Here is a 22,777-nt window from a genome sequence, read left to right as displayed (position 1 = left end):
TTTTGCAGAGCTACGAGTCCGTAGATGTTACAATGTGGTCATAATTTTGTTTGATCATGTTGTAGTGGCTATGAGTTCGTAGTTGCTATAATGTTAAGTATGTGTTGTAGTAGCTACAGAATCGTCACTGATATAACATGGTCATGATTTATTTAATCAAGTTGTAGCAGCTACGTGTTCGTAGCTACTACAACGTTAAGTTTGTGATGTAGCAGCTGTTGGAGTGTATACTGAAAGCCTAAGCTTTGTAAACATTCATTATGAATAAAGAATCACATTTGGTCAAATTGTCTACATTTTGTAGTTGTTCATTTAATTTATATTGTAGATAATATAGTATGTGGTGTCACATGCAGAAGATGATGTTATCAGTACCTTATAAATTATAAACAGTAGCTCACGATCAAAATGGAAAGGAACAAACCATTAGAAGGTTGTAGTGTAATTAGGTATTAGTTTATCTTGACTATATAATTACACTAGTACACTCAGAGTGTATTGAGTAGGATCATTTGAGGTCGTTTCTTTTATACTGACTTTATAAAGGAACAAAGACCTCGGTTATTATGGAAGTGTGTACTCTTAATCCTAATATAATAACAAGCATATATATTTGATATTTATTTCTTTAATTTATCAATGGGTGAGATTTAGTTCGATGAATCAATAAGCCCGATAAGTTGGGAAATGATATCACTTATAGTGTGTGTTGTTGATTATAGAAGGAAACTGTGTCCTAGAGATACTAGGTTGATAATGTCCCCAAGAGGAGCTCATAAGGATTGTCATGTTAAACCCTGCAGGTGGACTTAGTCCGACATGATGATAAGGTTGAGTGGTACTACTCTTGGATTTAGATATTAATTAAATGAGTTGTCAGTAACTCACTTAATTAGTGGACATTCGATATCTTAAACACAGGGAGACTAACACACTCATAATAAGAAGGAGCCCAAAAATGTAATTTGGGATTGGTGCGGTAGTTCAATAATAGTTCTCTAGTGGAATGAATTATTATTGATAAAATTAAGTTGTGTGTTCTAACACGGGATGCTTAATTTTATCGGGAGACCAAAACCAATTCCTCCTCTCGGTCCCTATCGTAGCCTCTTATTTATAGAGTTCTATACTCACCTATACCCACCTTCTATACCCACTAATAGGGGGTCGGCCAAGCTAGCTTAGGAACCAAGCTAGGGCCGGCCTAGGTATAAAATTGGGTGGCCGGCCCTAGCTTGAACCCAAGCTAGTGGGGGCCGGCCAAATTAAATTAAAAAGGAATTTTAATTTTAATTTTTATTATGTGGAAGAAATAATTTATTAAAGAGAATTTAAATTAAAATATCTCTCTTATAAAAGATCTATAAAAGATTAAAGAAAGAGATTAGATCTCTTTCCTTATTTGTAGATTGGTGAGATATTTTATTTTCTCTTTAAAATTATTCACATGTTGATAAAATTAAAATTATAGAAATTTCCTTTTATCAACCATGAAGAGATTTTTGAAGAGAAATTTTATTTTTTAAAATTTCCAGAAATAAATTAGGAAGTTTTAATTGTTGATTGAAACTTGTCCAATTTGTTCTTCATGATGTGGCCGGCCACTTGAATTTAATTGGGGAAATTTTATTTTATTTTTCTTAATTAAATTATGTCAAGGAAATTAAGGAAATTTTATTGTAATTAAATTTCCTAATTTGCCTAGGCCAAGGAATATAAAAGAAGGGGTGAGGGTGCCTTCATGAGACACAACCTCTATTATTTTCTCTCCCTCTTTTGTTCATTGGTGTGGCCGGTCATCCTTTCCCTCTCTTCCTCTTGTGGTGGCCGAACCCCTCTCTTTCCTTAGAGCTCTTATGGTGGCCGGATACTACTTGGAGAAGAAGAAGAAGAAGGAGAGGAAGCTAGCATCTCTTGGAGCTTGGTTGGTGTTTTGATTTTCTTCCTTGGTAAAGCTTCTTTATTGGCCGAACCTAGCTAGGAGGAGAAGAAGGTGGTTGGTGGTTTCTCATCTCGGAAGATCGTTGCCCACACAACGTCCGAGGTTAGAAGAGGAATACGGTAGAAGATCAAGAGGTTTTTCTACAAGGTATAACTAGTAATTTTACTTTCCGCATCATACTAGTTATTTATGGAAATAATACCAAATACAAGAGGCTTACGTTCTAGAATTTCGAATATGTTTTTCGATGTTGTGTTCTTTTGTTTTTTCTTTTCCTTGTGATTTGATTGTTCTCTTTGGTTAACCTAAAGTTATTTTAGGAAATTAAATATTAGATTTCTATAAAAGGTTTTGTCTAGTCGGTGGTGGTTGCTCCCATATCCAAGAAGGTAATGTGCCTCGCCACGTCAGTACTGGGAACCAATTATGGAAATTAATATTTAATGGAATTAATAACTTAAGGAGACTTGGGTCGAACGTGTTAAGTTCCGTAGGAGATCCAAGTCAAAACCTAAAAGAACAAATAGATTAAGTTTTGGATCAAACGTGTTAAGTTCCGCAAGCGATCCAAAATTTAATTTAAAAGAACACATGGTAGCTAGGAAAAGGTTCAGACCTTTGTACAAAATTTTTGTACAGTGGAACCTATAGGTTTTCCGAGTAGCATCCAACAATTGGTATCAGAGCTAGGGTTTTGCCTCTGTGTATTTGGTATTAGGTTAATTATGCACATGTCATATATAATTTAGGCAGGTTAATAGTAGGATGTGCTAACTTTGTGGATGCAGGATCCAACTATTATGGCTTTTAGTTATTATGTGTGTGATTGGACCCTTGGACATGTCAAGGGCATTTATATGTGTGTGCATGATTGTATTAAAATACAGCAGGAGCTGTATTTAGTTTTATTAGGATTTTATTTTTGATCTAGATACATGTACATTCCTTTTATGGAATATAGGATCAAAAATGTAAAATTCTATTTATGTCGCGGATCGAATCTTGCAAAGCGTGGAACCTTCTAAGGACCAGAGGCGCAGCGGAACAAGGAGCAAGATGGATGCGACAGCTAGACCCGGTAGCGGTGGCCAAATATGGCAGCAGCTTGGGATGACAACACACGGAGGACAACTAGAGATAAAAGCCATAATAGTTGAAAATTAGATTTTCTATTTATTGCTTTTATATTGTGTTGTGCGTGCATGTTAGTTTACAAGTTTAGTAGGCTAGCATAGTTAAAATTCCTCATTTATAAATAACTAAGTGGGAGAGGGATTTTTAAGTAAATCCCATGGTCTCCATTACTGGTTTGTAAGTGATGCAAACAAGCTTGCGCGTTGGCTCTGAGTGCCTTCCTCCATAACGGATGAGCTTGTTTGTGGATCACTAGAACAGACTTCCATTTTTGGATGACTATAGGAAGTTAATTAAGAGCGTGTGATCTTCCCCAACGGAAGGGGCATAATCTTATTAATGGACTTAGTGTCAAGTAATGGTATACACTTAGACACATCTAATAGTATCCTCCCCATCGGAGTCACTGCTATTATTTGTGTGACCAAATGATACCAACTATTAATTTTATTTGTCAAAAAGTTAGGTTGACAAGATAATAAAATTAATGGGTTAAACCCCTCCTTTTACAAATGTTGAATTTGTATACGTCCACACTAACGTGGCATACAAAATTCACGGTGTTATGAGGTGTTGGTTAATTTAAAATAGTATTGTTTGAGGAATCAATATTATTCTAAATTTAGAGTTCTGACCAAAAGTTATTTGTGATTCTTAGGATGACTTTCAACCCACTGTCCATCATACTTCAACAGAATAGACTTACTGGACCTAATTACATAGTTTGGAAAAGAAACCTAGACATTGTTCTTACTGCTGAAAGCTATAAATTTGTACTGACTGAACCTTGTCCTGATGCACCCACTGGTGAATCTACCCAAGAGGAGATTGAATATCATAAGAGATGGGTAAAGGCAGATGAGATGGCGCGGTATTACATTTTGGCTTCAATGTCAAATGTATTGCAACATCAGCATCAAGATTTACCAACAGCTTATGATATTATGAACAATCTCAAGGAACTCTTTGGTCATCAGGATAGGGCTTCTAGACAAGAAGCTATGAGAAAGATAATGACAGCCACCATGCAAGAGGGTACTCCTGTAAGGGATCATATCCTAAAGATGATGGCTTATCTGAACGAGATACAGATCCTTGGAGGAGAAATTGATGGGGAAACCCAGATCGATATGATCCTCCAAACGCTACCTAGAAGTTTTGAGCAGTTCCGTCTGAACTATAATATGAATAAAGGGAACTACTGACAGAACTTCAAGCAGCAGAAGGATTATTTCGTCACAATTCTCAAATTCACTATGCTGAAAATGGTTCTACTTCTAAACCGAAAGGAAAGAAGAAGAAGAAACAAGCTGGCTCAGCAAAGAAAGTGAATAAATCTCAGAGTACGGGATTTAAAGCTGGAGTGAAGAAGCCCAAGGGCAAGTGCTTCATCTGCAAGCAGGCAGGACATTGGAAGGCGGACTATCCTCGTAGGAACCAAAACAAAGGTATATCTCATGCTCTAGTTGTTGAAACATGTTTAGCGGTGTTATCTACCAGCATTTGGTGTGTAGATACGGGAGCCACTGATCATGTCTGTAATTCCCTGCAGGGGTTCCAGGAAACCCGACGACTATCTGAAGGAGAGATTACCGTCTACATGGGCAATGCTACTAAAGTGACAGCTGTTGCAGTGGGAGACGTCTACTTATCTTTTAGTAGAAATAGAAATTTGATTTTAAGAAATTGTCTTTATGTACCCAGTTTTAGAAAGAATTTAATTTCAGTTTCTAAACTGTTTTTAGATGGATATTCAGTTTCCTTTAGTAACGATGTAGTTATTAAAAGAAATAAAGTGATTATCTGTTCTGGTGCATTAGTTGGCAATTTGTATACTTTAAATCCAATTTCTTCCACAAAGCATAACATGGAAATTTATAACTCATCTTCTAATTCTAATAAGAGAAAAGAACCTTCGGAAATGAACCAAGCATATCTTTGGCATCTAAGGCTTGGTCATATTAACTTAAGTAGGATTCAGAGGCTTATAGCCAATGGACTTTTGAGTTCATTAGAGTTGAAAAATTTTCCAACTTGTGAATCCTGCTTAGAAGGAAAAATGACCAAGAGGCCGTTCAAGGCCAAGGGGTATAGAGCCAAAGAAGTGTTAGAATTGGTTCACTCTGATTTGTGTGGTCCTATGTCTGTCCAAGCAAGAGGAGGTTTTGAATATTTTGTCTCTTTCATAGACAATTATTCAAGATACGGATACATTTACCTAATGCGCCGCAAGTCCGAGTGCTTTGATAAGTTCAAAGAATACAAGGCTGATGTGGAGAAACGATTAGGTAAAAGTATCAAGACACTACGATCTGATCGTGGTGGCGAATACCTCTTAAGAGAGTTTAGGAATTACTTATCAGAGGCTGGGATTCAATCTCAATTGTCTGTACCTGGAACACCCCAACAGAATGGTGTAGCAGAACGAAGGAATAGGACTCTTATGGAGATGGTTAGATCGATGATGAGTTATTCAGAATTACCAAATTCGTTTTGGGGATATGCTCTGGAAACAGCAGTGTATGTTCTGAACTTAGTACCTTCTAAATCAGTTTCTTCTACTCCCATAGAATTGTGGAATGGGCGAAAACCCAGTCTAAGACATATTCGGATTTGGGGTAGTCCAGCACATGTGCTGAAACCAGATGCTGATAAGTTAGAATCTCGTACAGAAGTTCGCGTGTTTGTAGGATATCCCAAAGGAACAAAAGGTGGTTTATTTTATAGTCCTAAAGACCAGAAGGTCATTGTTAGCACCAATGCCCAGTTTTTAGAAAAAGACTATATAATGGATCACAAGCCCAGTAGCAAAGTTGTTTTAGAAGAACTTAGAGAGGACACGTCTACTTCAGTACCAACAGTACAAGATGAAGTACCACAAGAGACTGCAACACGTGTCACACATGATACACAACCACAGACAGTGCCTCGTCGTAGTGGGAGGGTTGTAAGGCAGCTTGAAAGATTCATGTTTTTGGGAGAGTCTTCGGACTTGATCCCGGGTAAACATGAACCTGATCCACGAACATATGACGAAGCACTCCAAGATATAGATGCAGCATCTTGGCAAAAGACAATGAATTCTGAAATAGAGTCTATGTACTCTAATAAGGTCTGGGAGCTTGTAGAACCACCTGATGGTGTAAAAGCCGTTGGATGCAAGTGGATCTACAAAAGGAAAAGAGGGACAGAGGGAATCGATTATGAGGAGACCTTTTCACCGGTGGACATGCTTAAGTCTATCCGGATACTCTTATCTATTGCTGCTCGTATGGATTATGAGATTTGGCAAATGGATGTCAAGACAGCTTTCCTTAATGGAAGTCTTGAAGAGAACATCCATATGAAGCAACCAGAAGGGCTCATTGAAAAAGGCAAAGAGCATCTAGTGTGCAAGCTCAATCAGTCCATTTATGGACTAAAGCAAGCTTCAAGATCTTGGAACATCCGGTTTAATGAAGTAATCCAGTCATATGGATTTATTCAAAGTCCGGATGAATCTTGTGTATATAAGAAGTGTAACGGAAATGTGGTGGTATTTCTTGTACTATACGTAGATGATATTTTGTTAATTGGCAACAATGTCAAGGTATTATCAGACGTAAGGGTATGGCTGTCTAAACAATTTGATATGAAGGACTTAGGAGATTGTGCACACATTCTTGGGATCAAAGTTATAAGGGATCGTAAGAAAAGAATGTTATGTCTGTCTCAAGCTTCATATATAGATACAATCCTTGCTCGTTTTAGCATGCAGGATTCCAAGAAAGGTTTCTTACCTTTTAGACATGGAGTAGCTCTATCTAAAGAGATATCTCCAAAGACATCGAAAGAGATAGAGGACATGAAAGCAGTTCCTTATGCTTCGGCTGTAGGAAGCCTAATATATGCAATGCTATGTACGAGACCTGATATCTGTTTTGCCGTGGGCATGGTCAGCAGATATCAGAGTAACCCTGGACAAGGACATTGGACTGCAGTAAAGCATATATTAAAGTACCTGAGAAGGACTAGAGATTATATGCTAGTTTACCAAGCAGACGATCTGCTCCCTGTGGGTTACACGGATTCAGATTTCCAATCAGATAGGGATAACAGTAAGTCTACATCAGGCTATGTGTTTACTTTAGGAGGTGGAGCCATTTCATGGAGGAGTGTTAAGCAGAAATGCGTTTCGGACTCAACCATGGAAGCTGAGTATGTAGCAGTCTCTGAGGCAGCTAAAGAAACAGTATGGCTCAGGAACTTTCTAATGGACTTAGATGTGATTCCTGGTTTGCCCAAAATCATCACAATTTATTGTGATAATAGCGGTGCAGTTGCAAACTTGAAGGAACCACGAGCTCATAAGGCAAGTAAACATATAGAGCGCAAGTACCACCTGATATGAGATATTGTGAAGCGAGGAGAAGTTGTCATCGCCAAGATTGCATCAGCAGATAACCTGGCAGATCCTTTCACTAAGGCCTTTCCGGCGAAAGCTTTTGATCGGCATGTGGAGGGAATGGGAATCAGATGTATGGTAGAAGATATGGCAGCTTAGTCATTAGTATAAGTGGGAGATTGTTGGAGTGTATACTGAAAGCCTAAGCTTTGTAAACATTCATTATGAATAAAGAATCACATTTGGTCAAATTGTCTATATTTTGTAGTTGTTCATTTAATTTATATTGTAGATAACATAGTATGTGGTGTCACATGCAGAAGATGATGTTATCAGTACCTTATAAATTATAAACAATAGCTCACGACCAAAATGGAAAGGAACAAACCATTAGAAGGTCGTAGTGTAATTAGGTATTAGTTTATCTTGACTATATAATTACACTAGTACACTCAGAGTGTATTGAGTAGGACCATTTGAGGTCGTTTCTTTTATACTGACTTTATAAAGGAACAAAGACCTCGGTTATTATGGAAGTGTGTACTCTTAATCCTAATATAATAACAAGCATATATATTTGATATTTATTTCTTTAATTTATCAATGGGTGAGATTTAGTTCGATGAATCAATAAGCCCGATAAGTTGGGAAATGATATCACTTATAGTGTGTGTTGTTGATTATAGAAGGAAATTGTGTCCTAGAGATATTAGGTTGATAATGTCCCCAAGAGGAGCTCATAAGGATTGTCATGTTAAACCCTGCAGGTGGACTTAGTCCGACATGATGATAAGGTTGAGTGGTACTACTCTTGGATTTAGATATTAATTAAATGAGTTGTCAGTAACTCACTTAATTAGTGGACATTCGATATCTTAAACACAGGGAGACTAACACACTCATAATAAGAAGGAGCCCAAAAATGTAATTTGGGATTGGTGCGGTAGTTCAATAATAGTTCTCTAGTGGAATGAATTATTATTGATAAAATTAAGTTGTGTGTTCGGGGCGAACACGGGATGCTTAATTTTATCGGGAGACCAAAACCAATTCCTCCTCTCGGTCCCTATCGTAGCCTCTTATTTATAGAGTTCTATACACCTATACCCACCTTCTATACCCACTAATAGGGGGCCGGCCAAGCTAGCTTGGGAACCAAGCTAGGGCCGGCCTAGGTATAAAATTGGGTGGCCGGCCCTAGTTTGAACCCAAGCTAGTGGGGGCCGGCCAAATTAAATTAAAAAGGAATTTTAATTTTAATTTTTATTATGTGGAAGAAATAATTTATTAAAGAGAATTTAAATTAAAATATCTCTCTTATAAAAGATCTACAAAAGATTAAAGAAAGATATTAGATCTCTTTCCTTATTTGTAGATTGGTGAGATATTTTATTTTCTCTTTAAAATTATTCACATGTTGATAAAATTAAAATTATAGAAATTTCCTTTTATCAACCATGAAGAGATTTTTGAAGAGAAATTTTATTTTTTAAAATTTCCAGAAACAAATTAGGAAGTTTTAATTGTTGATTGAAACTTGTCCAATTTATTCTTCATGATGTGGCCGGCCACTTGAATTTAATTGGGAAAATTTTATTTTATTTTTCTTAATTAAATCATGTCAAGGAAATTAAGGAAATTTTATTGTAATTAAATTTCCTAATTTGCCTAGGCCAAGGAATATAAAAGAAGGGGTGAGGGTGCCTTCATGAGACACAACCTCTATTATTTTCTCTTCCTCTTTTGTTCCTTGGTGTGGCCGACCATCCTTTCCCTCTCTTCCTCTTGTGGTGGCCGAACCCCTCTCTTTGCTTGGAGCTCTTGTGGTGGCCGGATACTACTTGGAGAAGAAGAAGAAGAAGGAGAGGAAGCTAGCATCTCTTGGAGCTTGGTTGGTGTTTTGATTTTCTTCCTTGGTAAAGCTTCTTTATTGGCCGAACCTAGCTAGGAGGAGAAGAAGGTGGTTGGTGGTTTCTCATCTCGGAAGATCGTTGCCCACACAACGTCCGAGGTTAGAAGAGGAATACGGTAGAAGATCAAGAGGTTTTTCTACAAGGTATAACTAGTAATTTTACTTTCCGCATCATACTAGTTATTTATGGAAATAATACCAAATACAAGAGGCTTACGTTCTAGAATTTCGAATATGTTTTTCGATGTTGTATTCTTTTATTTTTTCTTTTCCTTGTGATTTGATTGTTCTCTTTGGTTAATCTAAAGTTATTTTAGGAAATTAAATATTAGATTTCTATAAAAGGTTTTGTCTAGTCGGTGGTGGTTGCTCCCATATCCAAGAAGGACATGTGCCTCGCCACGTCAGTACTGGGAACCAATTATGGAAATTAATATTTAATGGAATTAATAACTTAAGGAGACTTGGGTCGAACGTGTTAAGTTCCGCAGGAGATCCAAGTCAAAACCTAAAAGAACAAATAGATTAAGTTTTGGATCAAACGTGTTAAGTTCCGCAGGCGATCCAAAATTTAATTTAAAAGAACACATGTTAGCTAGGAAAAGGTTCAGACCTTTGTACAAAATTTTTGTACAGTGAAACCTATAGGTTTTCCGAGTAGCATCCAACAGCAGCTATAGACTTGTCCATAGCTGCTACAATGTTAAGTCTATGTTGTAGCAGCTTTAGACTCATAGCTACTACAACGTGATTAAACAAATTACAACTATGTTATAGTAGATATGATTCTATAACTATTACAATATAGATTTAATATCCATCATTGTTATAGTAAAAAAATTTTAAAAAAAATTGCTATAATAAAAATCGTACATAGTCACGCAACATATTAACTCTATATATACACCCGTGCATATAGTCTTATTATTATTTTAAAATTTTCACTCTTTTAACCTAAATATTAAACCTTAAACTCTAAAAATAAATAAATAATATATAGTTCAAAAAGTAGAAAGTAGAAAGTAGAAAGCAGAAATGATTTTCACTTCTTTTATAAATTATGTTCAACTTTCATATATAATTTAACAACAATTAACTATCTTTACTTTATTACCACTTATTGAGTTTTAATTCCAATTTATATATCTTAATGAAGATAAATAATATATAGTTCAAAAAGTAGAAAGTTTGGGAATTTTTGGAACATTTTCCTTTCTATTTCACGAACTGTTCGATTAGTTTCAAACTCCAAATAGAAAACTCGACAGAGTGTCTTCCGATTCCCACTGTCAGAGAGGAGGAGAAGTTTCTCTCATGGCGACTTCAATCTTGGTTGCTGACATCTCTCCCGGAGGAAGTAGGTCTTCGCCGCGTCCTTCTCCCGCCTTCTACCGTGCTGTCTACGCAGAAGTAGGCTTTGATCTTACGCAGTGCGCAGAAACTGTTTGGGAAAACGCCTAAACTAAATATCGCAAGATTTGAGGTTCTTTCATAGACTTTTTATTGTGTTTTTTTCTCTTGCCTTTCTTTGTGCTCAGATCGAAGAGGTTGGGTGGGAGCGCCTAGTGAGAGCAGAGGACGACCTGTCATCTGTCACCTTCCGCATCCTGTAAGTTCAAAAGGTTGAAGGGCTCGATTGAATTCACCTTTTTGATGTGCTTGTCAAGGTAACCTACAATTAGTCAACAGGACTAGGAATGTGGGATTTGTTTTTCAGAGCGAGCATGCTGTTGTTGGGCTTATTCAGTTGTTTATTTTATTTTATTTTTATTTTAGAAGCTTCTTCAGGCATTGGGCATAGCAATCAGTAGTTATAATGTAAGAAAGGTAAGAAAAATTCTGAACTTTTACCCGCTTTGTTATCATATTAAACACAGTCACCAAAAATATATACACAGAAGTGTCTTAAACTTGTTATATCGTAGGAGACGTTTTCTGTAAATCAATTCCTATCATATCTTTCTATGATAGCTATTGATGCTTTTCCATAACCACAGGACATTTACAATTTTGTATCCCATAGGACTTTCAACAAATTAGTTGTTTCTTCTACTTCGGGTACTTAGTCTAGCAAAATAATGTTAGTGGTTCGTTACCTTAAATGTAACTGGTAAGTACTTAGAAGTTTACTCCTCGTGCCACAGTATTTCATTCCATGCTTTCACACTTTCTGTCATTTCCTTCAGCTATCATTTCACTTGCATATGGCTCTAAAAACTATTTGTTCCCTTTGGAGGAAACGTGTTTGTCCTTGCTCTCTCTCATTCTTTGTCTCACACACACATGTGCGACCACACAAAGCTCCTAATGTTGAGGAGATTATTAGGAGAGGAGTTTCTCTCCCAGAAGGTAAAGTTTGTTTTAGTAAGGTCTAACAACAGATGATCAACAAAAATGACATGAACTTCCTGTCTCATATATTTATTATTTTTTATTCAATAATTTGTTTTCTCATTATTACCTTCTATCAGTGTTTCTCCTCCTGAATTTTATTTTTCATTCACTTGAATTTGGGTCCTTGTCAGCGGGCAATGGTGGGAGTTATGATTGTTCCTTTTGCATTGTTTCATTGGAAATAAATACAACTTGAGAGTTGCTTTACTTTGATCAAATAAGTTCTATCAGCAACTAGAATCCATACTAATGCACGTTGGTGGATTTTCCCTTTATTGTTAGTGATAAGAAGGGTCAAGCACATATACTAGAGATATCATTACCTCGAGACTATCCTGAATCTTCCCCTACAATTGCTGCGGTTGGTTGGTTCCCTGTTTTTTAAATTTTTTTTTATTTGTTTTTCAGTCATACTGTTGAGTAATATATTCCTAGAGATTTAGTATGCTTTGTGAAGCTTGCATTGGCATTTTAAATCTTTGAAGACGACTTTACTATAGCAAAAATATATTTAACTATAAACAGAATAAATTTAGTATGAAAAAGGTTAATGATAATTTTTTATTTTTTTAATTAGATAGTTATATAGTAGAGATGAGATTGTTGAAATAGATATATAAGGTTTTTAGGTGAGATAAAATAAATAAGAAAGTATAATTGTTGATGGATACTTAGGTGTAGCATTGTAGACAACATTTTTACTTGAAGAATTAGTTTTCACTCAAAACCCCTTCTACAAAGTCTTTTGAAATAATATTTTTTAAACACAATTCCCTTTTGAACTTGAACTAATGTGTCAAGCAATTCATGTTTCCGTTCAGGATATACCTTGTACCTGTGAGGTGGTGTGGTCCAAAAATTCAAGATTAAGTAATGTTGTGCAACAATTCAATGAGGTTTCCTGCATGTTCTACAATCTTCGATTTTTCACAAATGTATATGCCTTCATATAAGAAACAATAAAATTATCATTTTGCTATTGTTCAGCACTTGCAGAATTTGCAGGAATTTTGGTCAACCATTGATTGCATAGATACAACCCTTCGTATTGTTAACCCAGAGGAATCATCTCTCACCGCTTCCTGCCGTCAGATTGAACTTGGTAAGGCTTTTAAGGAACCATGTCGCTTCTGCTGGAAGTAGTACAATTTAACTGATCCTGGGTACTTCTTTCTAGGCAACGACTGCTATCTTCTACTACATATCTGTCCTTTAAGACCAAACTACTTACCCGAGTAAGTTTAGATGCATTGGTTGTTTTATTTTACATTTGTTTAGTTCTCAAGTGTCTACACTACAGGTGCCGGTTTTTTGGTCCAGACGCAGCTATAGATTCTATGAGGACGAACTGGAAGAAGAATGCTAAGAAATGGTAAACTTTTTTTTTGACAATTTATTTACCTTCTATAGTGACTAAATATTGTTTGCAAGATTAGGAATGTAACAAGCCAGTCATATACTTAGCAATAGTATACAAGATATTAAGAAGATGAAGAAGCAAAGTAATCATATTTTCATATCACTCAAGTTATTTTAAAAGTAAAAAATGATAGAACTAGTGTATTAATTTCTTGGCAAATTATTTACTTTAGTAAACTTCTTTGGTTGCACTGGAGCACTTATTGTACATATAATTCAGATTTTACCTTGTCATGTATAGATCTAATTATAAGATAGCAACTGGATAAGGAAGTTAGGGAGGGAAATCTTGATGTAGCAAATTAGTAACTGGACTCTTCTCACTAAGATTCTTCTGGTTGATGATTGCCTATAATCATTTCCATACTCTCCATGAACAGGAGTCTGCTCATTGCACCATCCTGAGACTCACAATTCCCCCTTTGGTAGCACACCTGACATTAATTCATCAACAACAATAACCAAGCCTTCGCTTGACATTTATTACAATTCTATTTTTAGTTTGTTCAATTGACTTCATTACGTTGGTTCAAATAATTCTACACCCAATAGTCAAGGGCAAGGTGCACCTCATTCAACCAGATCCTCTGAGCACAATTTGGATAAGGGTTACTTCATTTAGATCCCTAGAGTTTCAAGATTTTTGAATGTCCTGTCTTGATTTTGCCAAAATGTTTCAATCTATTCCAAACTGTCACTAATCAGAAATAATGAAAATACTTTTTGATCAAATGTCTCTCAAAAAGATTGGCCAACCATATGCTGTACTGTCAGTAGTAAAACAAATGAATACTTGAAAATGCTATCTATTATCTTTAAGCCAATAACAGTGTAAAGTAATGTTTGTACTAATACTTTTTATTATCTCTTCAATAGAATCTTCTTTAGAGTTAACTAAGTTTTGATTTATTTATTTATTTATTCTAATTTTTGTATAATGAAAGTGTCTTTCCCTTCAAGAACATAGCATGTTTTATTCTATATCAGAAATAGTAATCTCTTTTCTGACTGTGAGTTGTATGGATTTGGAATATTGAAAGTTTTGGCAACTATAAGGAGTGAATTGAGAATTTTTTTTTTTAGAAAAAAAAACAAAGCAGCCAAATTGATATCCTTGAAATTACAGCAGTCAAAATGGAAGTGCTTTGGGTAGATCCGTTCCTATGATAAACTACATGTATATGAATATGTGCTACTTTCATACCATCTTAAATTAATTTTTCAATGTAGAAATTAGAACAAAAATCATATAGGAAATCAGATTTTTAAGCATTCGATTATATATGCACACATTTTGATTCCTTCATAAAATGTATGCTGATCTCTGTATCATCCCAAACTTATTTTTGCATCATTTAACATGTTGGATGATTCACAGGTCAAGTGACAAACCATTCCATGAGAATCTGGCAACTCTTTTGGAAAGGCAATTGCCTGGCCCTCCTGTTCTTCACAAGGATGAAGATCAAATTGACTGTGGAATTTGCTATGCTCGGTATTTGCCAGTAGACGATGAACTTGGAGCTGATAGTGGAAGTGCCCCAGATTATACCTGTGACAATCCCAGTTGCAGAAAAGCCTTTCACAGTATATGCCTCAGAGATTGGCTCCATTCCATCACAACTACAAGACAGTATGTGCCTTTGTACATTTCTCCCAAAAAAATTTCTAGTCTTCTGTTCCTTCAATGTGTTTATTACCTCCAAGTTTTTCATTCCGATGGAATGCTTCCTTTTTGTTTCAGGTCATTCGGTGTTCTATTTGGAGACTGCCCGTATTGTTCTGAACCAGTTGCAGTGAAGGTTAACAACTGACACTCAAAGAAGGGTATGGCTAACCCATCTGTGTCAGATATCACTGCAATGTGTTTGTTTAATCATGTTGTTCCCAAATGAATGTTTGTTCTAAATATATAGATTGAGTTTGGTTTAATCTATATCTCATGCATCAAAAAAATGCTCAGATGATTTAACAAACCATTTTTGGTCACACCCTTTCTTATTGCCTTTTGGTGTCCACACATAAATTCAAGAGCTTCATTGAGAACTAACGTGGCCTTTGGAGTGCTGATGATGCTGTATCAGTTGCTCAACAACAGTGACCAACTGTGAGATTACTAATACCTCACCAAATCTGATTTTTACAGAAATATTCAAATATCCATCCTTGCTCAAGGATAAAAAGCATGGCAGCATGGGGAAGCTAACCTGCTACTGACCTCTAGCATGTAACCCCCCAAATGCAAGATGCTTTCAAAAGACACATTCAAGCCCTCCTTGATCTCAAGGTGATACGCCCAAGCCAGAGTCGACACCGAACCACAACCATTATTGTTCATTCCGGCACAACAATTGATTCCGTGACCAAACGCGAAGTTAAAGGCAAGGAACGCATGATATTCAATTATAAAAGGCTGAACGACAATACTCATAAAGATCAATACAGCCTTCCCGGAATCAACACAATTATCAAACGGGTAGGAGGCAGCAATATTTATTCCAAATTTGATCTTAAGTCCGGCTTCCACCAAGTAGCAATGGAACCTGAGTCCATTGAATGGACAGCAGTTTGGGTACCTGATGGTTTATACGAATGGCTGGTTATGTCATTCGGCTTAAAAAATGTCCCTGCTATATTCCAACACAAAATGGATGAATGCTTTAAAGGTACGGAAAAATTCATTGCAATATACATTGATGATATACTTGTATTTTCTAAAACAGAAGAAGAACACAAGGAGCATTTAAAGAAGATGTTGTCCATATGCAAAAAGAACGGGCTCATTCTGAGCCCTACAAAGATGAAAATCGGCAGCTCTACAATTGAATTCTTAGGTGTCATTATTGGACCATCAACAATAAAACTACAAGCCCACATTATTTCAAATATAGCAAATTTCAAAGATCAATAATTGACAACTACAAAGGGCCTTCATTCCTAGTTAGGTCTCCTCAACTATTGTCGAAGTTACATACCTAACCTTGGTAGATTACTAGGCCCATTATATTCAAAGACCAGTCCAAATGGTGAAAGAAAGATGAACTCCCACGATTGGGTCTTAATTCACAAGATTAAGAAGGTGATCACTAACTTGCCTGACCTTGCAATTCCACCAGAGAAGTGCTATATCATACTAGAAACTGATGGATGCATGGAAAGATGGGGAGGTATATGCAAGTGGAAACCTCAAAAGTATGATCCCAAGTCTGAAGAAAAGATATGTGCTTACGCAAGTGGCAAATACAGTCCAATCAAGTCCACAATTGATGCGGAGATCTACGTTGTAATGAACAGCATGGATAGTTTCAAAATATATTATCTAGATAAGCCCGAGTTAATTATAAGGATAGACTGTCAAGCGATTATAAGCTTCTTCAATAAGACAGCACAGAACAAGCCATCAAGAGTTAGATGATTATCTTTTACAGACTACATAACCGGGCTTGGCATTGATGTTCAATTCCAGCACATAGAAGGTAAAGACAACCTACTTGCTGACGCTCTCTCTCGTCTTGTTTGTCATATTACAGGACCATGAACTCCGACGGAGAAGGATCTTCTTCTACTAATCCAAATAGAAGGAGCATTATTACAAATCCAGACAAAGCCCAATATGAAGGCATCCCATCACCTAGCGGGCCTCATCACCTCTTGGAACAATACGCAGAATTGGCCTGCTCAGGACGTACAAGCATCCTTCACCCAGAAGAACATGACAAAAGATCTCATATGGGCGACATTGAATGGACAGCAGCTTGTAATGTCATCAACAGCCTTCGAGAGTTGGAGCTTATCTGCCAAGTCAAGGAAAACGACTTCAAACGAAGGAGCCATCATGAAGGACAAAGCACTTACTAGAAAGATGCCTTACTAGCTGTCACAAAAGCCCGATTGGACCTCTGGGAAACTTTTATGCGACTACAAGCAATAATCCAAGGGATAAGAGACAACCCACCATAAATGCGAAGCGATGGTGAGCCCAACAATCCAACTTTGCCAGCGTTACATATCACTATAATAAAAGCAACTTTACATCTGATTCGATGGACTGAGCCTCGGGGAGCCGTCCACCTGTCTCAAAGGATAAGAATGCTAAGTGTGTATCTAATAAGCCTACTACTACTAGGCCACTAGTTAAAGCGTGTAAAAGGAGATATGATAGGATGACGATGGGCCAAATGAGCACCCGATTCATCATTTCTCCTCTCTTTATAAGCACCTAGAAATCTCATTGCAAGACACAAGTCGAGCTCACGACACAAGTCTTACTCTGAGTTCTCTGTAAGTTTGCTTGTTAAATTTCAAGTTTCCAAGTTTCCTTTCTTACAAACATAAGTCCTGTACTTTCAAGCTCTTTGGTACATTATCTTAGTTTGTTTGCAAGAAGCACGCTTCTATTTTTGGCATCAGAGCTAGTTTAATGGCTGAGTAAAGACTTAACGAGGTATTCTTGGCGAGCGGCACTGGTAATAGTTAGGATATAATAATACAAAGATATTAGTGATTTCCCAAAACTCTAAATGGATATCTTTAAAAGCATCTTAAGGATCCATTTTTCAACGAACTTTATAGTTCTTAACTATAATAAGGCGATCGGGGAACGACGAGCGGATTGTAAAATGGCAGGTCCTAACTTGGCAAAGAATTGAGGTAAGCCCAAGGGCACACCTGCATGAGTAAGAAAGCTCTTAGAACCCTCTAAGCCATAAGTAGTTAGGAAATAAGGTTTGAAGAGAGGTATATCCTTATGAGTGTTAAAACATAAAGTTTGAATTGAAAAAGGAATTGCTTGATCGCCCACAAGCTTAGCAATTTTGGTTAAGGTGGATAGCCAGAAGCCTTAGCTAGGTATGATTGGTGGATAGCCAGAAGCCAACCTACTTGAGAAACAGCAATATGTCTAGACGTTGGAAACAACTATACAAGAATGGTATTCTAAATTACCAACCGCAAACCTTGAATATCTCGACCTAGCAAAAACCGAGCCAACCTTAAAAGAACTAGCTCATAATGTCGCAGTAACCTACGATAGGGTAAGTTTGTCGAATAGAATTAATTTAAAGAACTTCAAACAAATTCAAGAATAGTTGGAAGTTCTTAAATCTGAAAACAAAAGGCTAACCCAAGCAGTAAAGGACTTAACCCAAGAAATTCTTGAAAATAGGCCTTTGACAGAAAGACAAATCAACATCCTATTAGCTAAAATAAAAGAACAACCCAAAGCTGTTGAAGAAAGAACGGTAAAAGAAGACTTGGGTAAGAAGCTTGAAAGGGTTGAGAAACTCCTTTACAAGTTAGAAGCCTGGACCTCTTCATGAGTTATATAAACACCCAGGCCACAAACAGCTATAAAGAAGCATTAAAGGCTACGAAAAATATTGAAGCACCAAGCCTAGGGTTTTTCCGTCCAGCTGATCATAAAGGCCCTACATCAGGAGCAACAGCCTCCATCAAGCAAGCCAATAATCAAATACAACTTCTGGTGACAATACTTGAAAGATTGGAAGCACTTGACGAGCGTATTAGAAAGCTTGAAGCAAAAGAATCAAGCACTAGCACCAATCTCCCCGAAGAGGTAATCAAAAATTTATCTGACAAAATTAAAAGTTTATCAATTCAGGAGAAGCCAAGGAAAGGGAAAGGCAGGCTTCACGTTTTCAAGGACCTATACGACCTCTTCAAAGAACAAGCCAAGGAATAATGAGGACCAATACAGATCCTCCAGTAACCACAATCACAAGGGGGACGGCAACAGAAGAACATCCTCTTTTTGAGGACGAAGTTCGAAATTATCGCCAGCATCAACGAAGGTGGTACAATGCGCAACAAAGACTACAAAGGGTATCCCGAAGAATAACTGGAAGAAGTTACAATCAGTCTCTAGAACAACAGCTAGACCCTCATGCACAATTAAAACTTTCTATGCAAGAAAGAGTTGCAATTGTCCCTGCTGAAGTCTTATACCATTCTAGACAAGATGATATGCACCACCGGGTATACACCCACCGTTCTGAAGAAGCCCTACTGGTAACTACCAATCAAGTAGACATACCTTTCATACAGACAGAAAGCTTAAACCAACTACAACGTAGTGGGATGCGATTCATCCATATGAGGGTCATTCAGGTCCGCATTCAAATCTTACACCGACAAGAAGAGGGAACACTAGCTCTTGTGATATTCAGAGATAACAGGTGGCAGGGAGATCAGGCCATCTTTGCAACAATGGAAATAGATTTAACACAAAGAAGTCAACTAGTATATGTAATACCTGATACCATGCTAACAATCTTTGATTTTTATAGAAATATTCAAATATCCATCCTTGCTCGAGGATACAAAGCATGGCAGCATGGGGAAGCTAACATGCTACCGACAAGAGGGCTAGTTGGAAGACTTTCAAACACACCAAATGTAGGCTTCGCCTATGAAGTCCAAAACGTCGTCGACTACTTAGCAAGTAGCGGAATACGAGCACTACCAGGGCGATGATATAATACAAGAGATATTCTCGGACAAAACTGGATTATTAGACAATCCGCAATCAATATTCCGATGCAACCTACTGAGGTAAACACAAGGAACCTCCTAGATGGTAGGATTTCACTACATTTTGAAAATTATCAAGTTGCACCAACATCTATACAAGCAAGAAATGATCATTATGATAATGAAGACGAAGAAAGAGCTCATACTATTGCGGTCTTATTAAAAGATGACGAAAAAGACGTACTATATGTCAAATGTCTCACAAGCACAGCAATCGTACCACAAAGAAAGACCGAAGGGGCCACTAGATATGATCTCGCCGTCAATCAAAGCTATCATATTCCACCATATGAGCAGGTCATGCTAAACACAGACATTAGCATCAAAATATCCAAAAGGACTTATGCGTGAATAACACCAAGGTCTAGTTATGCCATGAGGGGCATGATTTAGGAAGAGTGATTGACCCTGATTATAGAAGTGAAATTAAAATCCTTGTTTATAATTATTGTGATGATGATATAGATTTTGCAGAAGGAGATAATATTGCCCAACTCGAACCATAAAGAATGATGGAAAATAAGGACATAAGCATACAATATAAGAAACTGAATTTATCCTCCAATTTCTCTCAAGTTACAATAATTGCATAGCGGAAGAAGCAATAACCAAAGTAGTTTTAGTTTTTAAGACTACAACAGCGGGTTAACTAATATCTTCCAGCAAAACACATAACTCAAGACTCCAGGAAACATGACAAGATTCATCAGTCCAAGCCTCCTGAAACATTCTTCTAGGAAGCTCATCATGCTGAAACCTCATTATCTAGATAAGAAGCTTTTCAATTGCATCCTGCAGTTACATCAGATTGAGAATAGATTAGTACGAGTCTCGAGGATAGATTAGTCCAACTAAATATCAAGAAATTTCAATGACAATTGAACTAAATAAGGAAATTAAAAATCACCTTGAGCTGTTGGATTTGGGACTTCAACTGGCTACCTTCATTGCTAGTCACAGAACAAGCAATCACAGGTCGTGTAACTCCACAAGCTCGCCCAAGAGCTTGTTTGGAAGGAACAAAGACATATGGCACATTCTGGTATCAGAAAAATGAACGATTAATCAATGTAGAAGGTTCATAAACAAAAATTGCCAGAATGAATTAAACCATACTAACTCAGCCAAGCAAATAAACACGGACATGTATGGACAGAAACGAGATAATGTACTACTGGTTTAATTTCTGGATAATTCAACTGATCTCCTTTTCTCACTTAAGAGTTATTCTTTATTACTCTCATCTCAATCGTATTTCTAAACAGCGTATAAGAAAATATCCAAAAACATTACAAATTTATAATACATTATCAAAGGAATAAATTAACCCATTCAAATTGTGTACTCATAAAATATTCAATAAAACGAACTCAGGCGTACTCATTATACAAAAATCTTATAAAACCACAAATACAAAGACCAGAATCTTCTGTGATCTACTAAATAAATCAGAAACATATTGCACTTATCACAATGGATACTCCACATAATTGTAGATCAATATTGCTGCAAACTTAAAAATTAAAAAGGCGATAGCAACTTGTAACAACGCTACCTGTGAATCTCTTAATTTGGTTATGCTAAACTCAATCAGCTAAAAAATAAATAATTAAACACTAAATAACTAAAAAATAGCTGGTCTTCATAATTAACTTAATCATTTATCACCAATCATCATGCAATAATGACCTAGATATAAATATGTTCCAAAAAAAATCCAGGTCATGACACACCAATTCATCAATAATAACCTTCAGTAAGATATTTTCACTAATTCAGATTTTCAAGGTCTGAATTTCAACATCATAATCATAATAAATCCAGACAGAATTATCTTCAGAAAATGGAGCCTCTGAAAACCTACAATGAATCTCTACAAGCCAAGCATATTCATAGTACACTTCAAATCAAATGCCCTAACCTTATTTATGCATGCATAGGTGGACTATTTCACCAAAATAGTGAATCGGGTCATAAAACTGAAGATAATATCGTCAGATTATCTCATTTCAAATTTCCAAATGGACAGATAATTAATAATTAGGCCTCAGATATTACTAATCAGAGTATGAAGCAAGGCAATAAACTAGTAATAGCACAATGTATTCAACTGAGAGGAGGGTACACCTTATCCTCCGCAAGCAAAGGGAGATGGAGGAGGATCTCGAGTGGCTCTGTGTCTGCTGCCATCACCACAAACTCTGATATCCCCCTGTTCAACGTCTTAGTGGCTGGAACAACAAACCCCAGAGTAAAAGTTACGTCATCCCGTGCACCAAGAGCAACGTCACAGCTACTAGAACAAGGAAACAAGAAAAAGGAGAGATTTTGAAAGAAAATCGATGAAAATAAAGACCTTCATTTGCTCCTTTCTTAAGTTGCTTGTAGTTGGCGGCCTGTTGGATGAGATCGAGGATGGTGATGGTTAACTGCGCGTCGGCCAAGGGGTATGCCTTCGGATTCACTGCCTCGATGCTCTGGTCACATTCATGAGAAGCAAGTTCAAACCAAACCAACCAAACAACAAAAAAAAAACATATCTTCTGAGGGAACAATTACAAAAATATGCTTACCATGATTCCAAGCAAGGGGACTCCTGGATCTCGGATGATGAAATAGAAACGAAAGCAGACGAAGCCGCCTCCGCAGTAGCAGCGCAATTCCACCACACTTAAACCCTAGTTCGGCTACTTGTTCCTTGCTCGGGGTTTATAAGGTAGTGGCCGATGCCCTAATGGCTGTGTTTCGTCTCAGAACTTCCACGATTAACTGGGCTTACTCCTGGGCTTGCGGCCTGCTTAAGAATGATTAAAAAAAAATTAAATGAAAAAAAAATCATTTTACTCTTGGATACTCAGATATCTTCGTGACTTTACGTTTTAGAATTTGTCAAAAAGGTTTTAGATTTTGTCAAAAGTCTCGTGATATTTTACATTCTTCTAACTTCATAATTTTTTTCATATCTTTCCAATGTAAAATTTTAATTATATCATCAATAATCTTCCCTTCAAACTAGGAATCACCATTACTCTGATGATCCAAG

General features: G+C 36.8%; 2 protein-coding genes across 4 annotated transcripts; one reads left to right on the top strand and one right to left on the bottom strand.

Moving 5' to 3' along the window:
- The first annotated feature begins 10,571 nt into the window (after positions 1-10,571).
- On the top strand, positions 10,572-15,165 carry LOC121985049 (E3 ubiquitin-protein ligase FANCL-like). Of its 3 annotated transcripts, none has more exons than XM_042538297.1 (9): positions 10,572-10,782; positions 10,911-10,981; positions 12,049-12,127; positions 12,588-12,662; positions 12,754-12,868; positions 12,944-13,001; positions 13,067-13,138; positions 14,564-14,818; positions 14,930-15,165. In XM_042538297.1, exons 1-9 carry the CDS (start codon positions 10,687-10,689, stop codon positions 14,997-14,999), a joined length of 891 nt encoding a protein of 296 aa, XP_042394231.1. In that variant the 5' UTR covers positions 10,572-10,686; the 3' UTR covers positions 15,000-15,165. The 3 variants fall into 3 exon arrangements, with proteins under 3 accessions (XP_042394231.1, XP_042394232.1, XP_042394230.1); XM_042538298.1 differs by having other exon boundaries at positions 12,772-12,868; positions 14,930-15,162; XM_042538296.1 differs by having other exon boundaries at positions 12,588-12,701; positions 12,772-12,868; positions 14,930-15,162.
- A 5,079-nt stretch (positions 15,166-20,244) lies between these two features.
- On the bottom strand, positions 20,245-22,460 carry LOC121985048 (NHP2-like protein 1). Its single transcript, XM_042538295.1, has 5 exons — positions 22,308-22,460; positions 22,091-22,211; positions 21,862-21,965; positions 20,642-20,773; positions 20,245-20,526 (listed from the first exon to the last, which is right to left on the bottom strand). The coding sequence occupies exons 1-5, from the start codon at positions 22,308-22,310 to the stop codon at positions 20,500-20,502; spliced, it is 387 nt and encodes a 128-aa protein (XP_042394229.1). The 5' UTR covers positions 22,311-22,460; the 3' UTR covers positions 20,245-20,499.
- Between the last annotated feature and the right edge of the window lie 317 nt (positions 22,461-22,777).

This window comes from Zingiber officinale, chromosome 5B (assembly GCF_018446385.1).
Source record: "Zingiber officinale cultivar Zhangliang chromosome 5B, Zo_v1.1, whole genome shotgun sequence".
Taxonomy (NCBI): Eukaryota; Viridiplantae; Streptophyta; class Magnoliopsida; order Zingiberales; family Zingiberaceae; genus Zingiber; species Zingiber officinale.
Note: the sequence above shows the minus strand (reverse complement) of the source record. Positions and strands in the feature narration are given on the sequence as shown.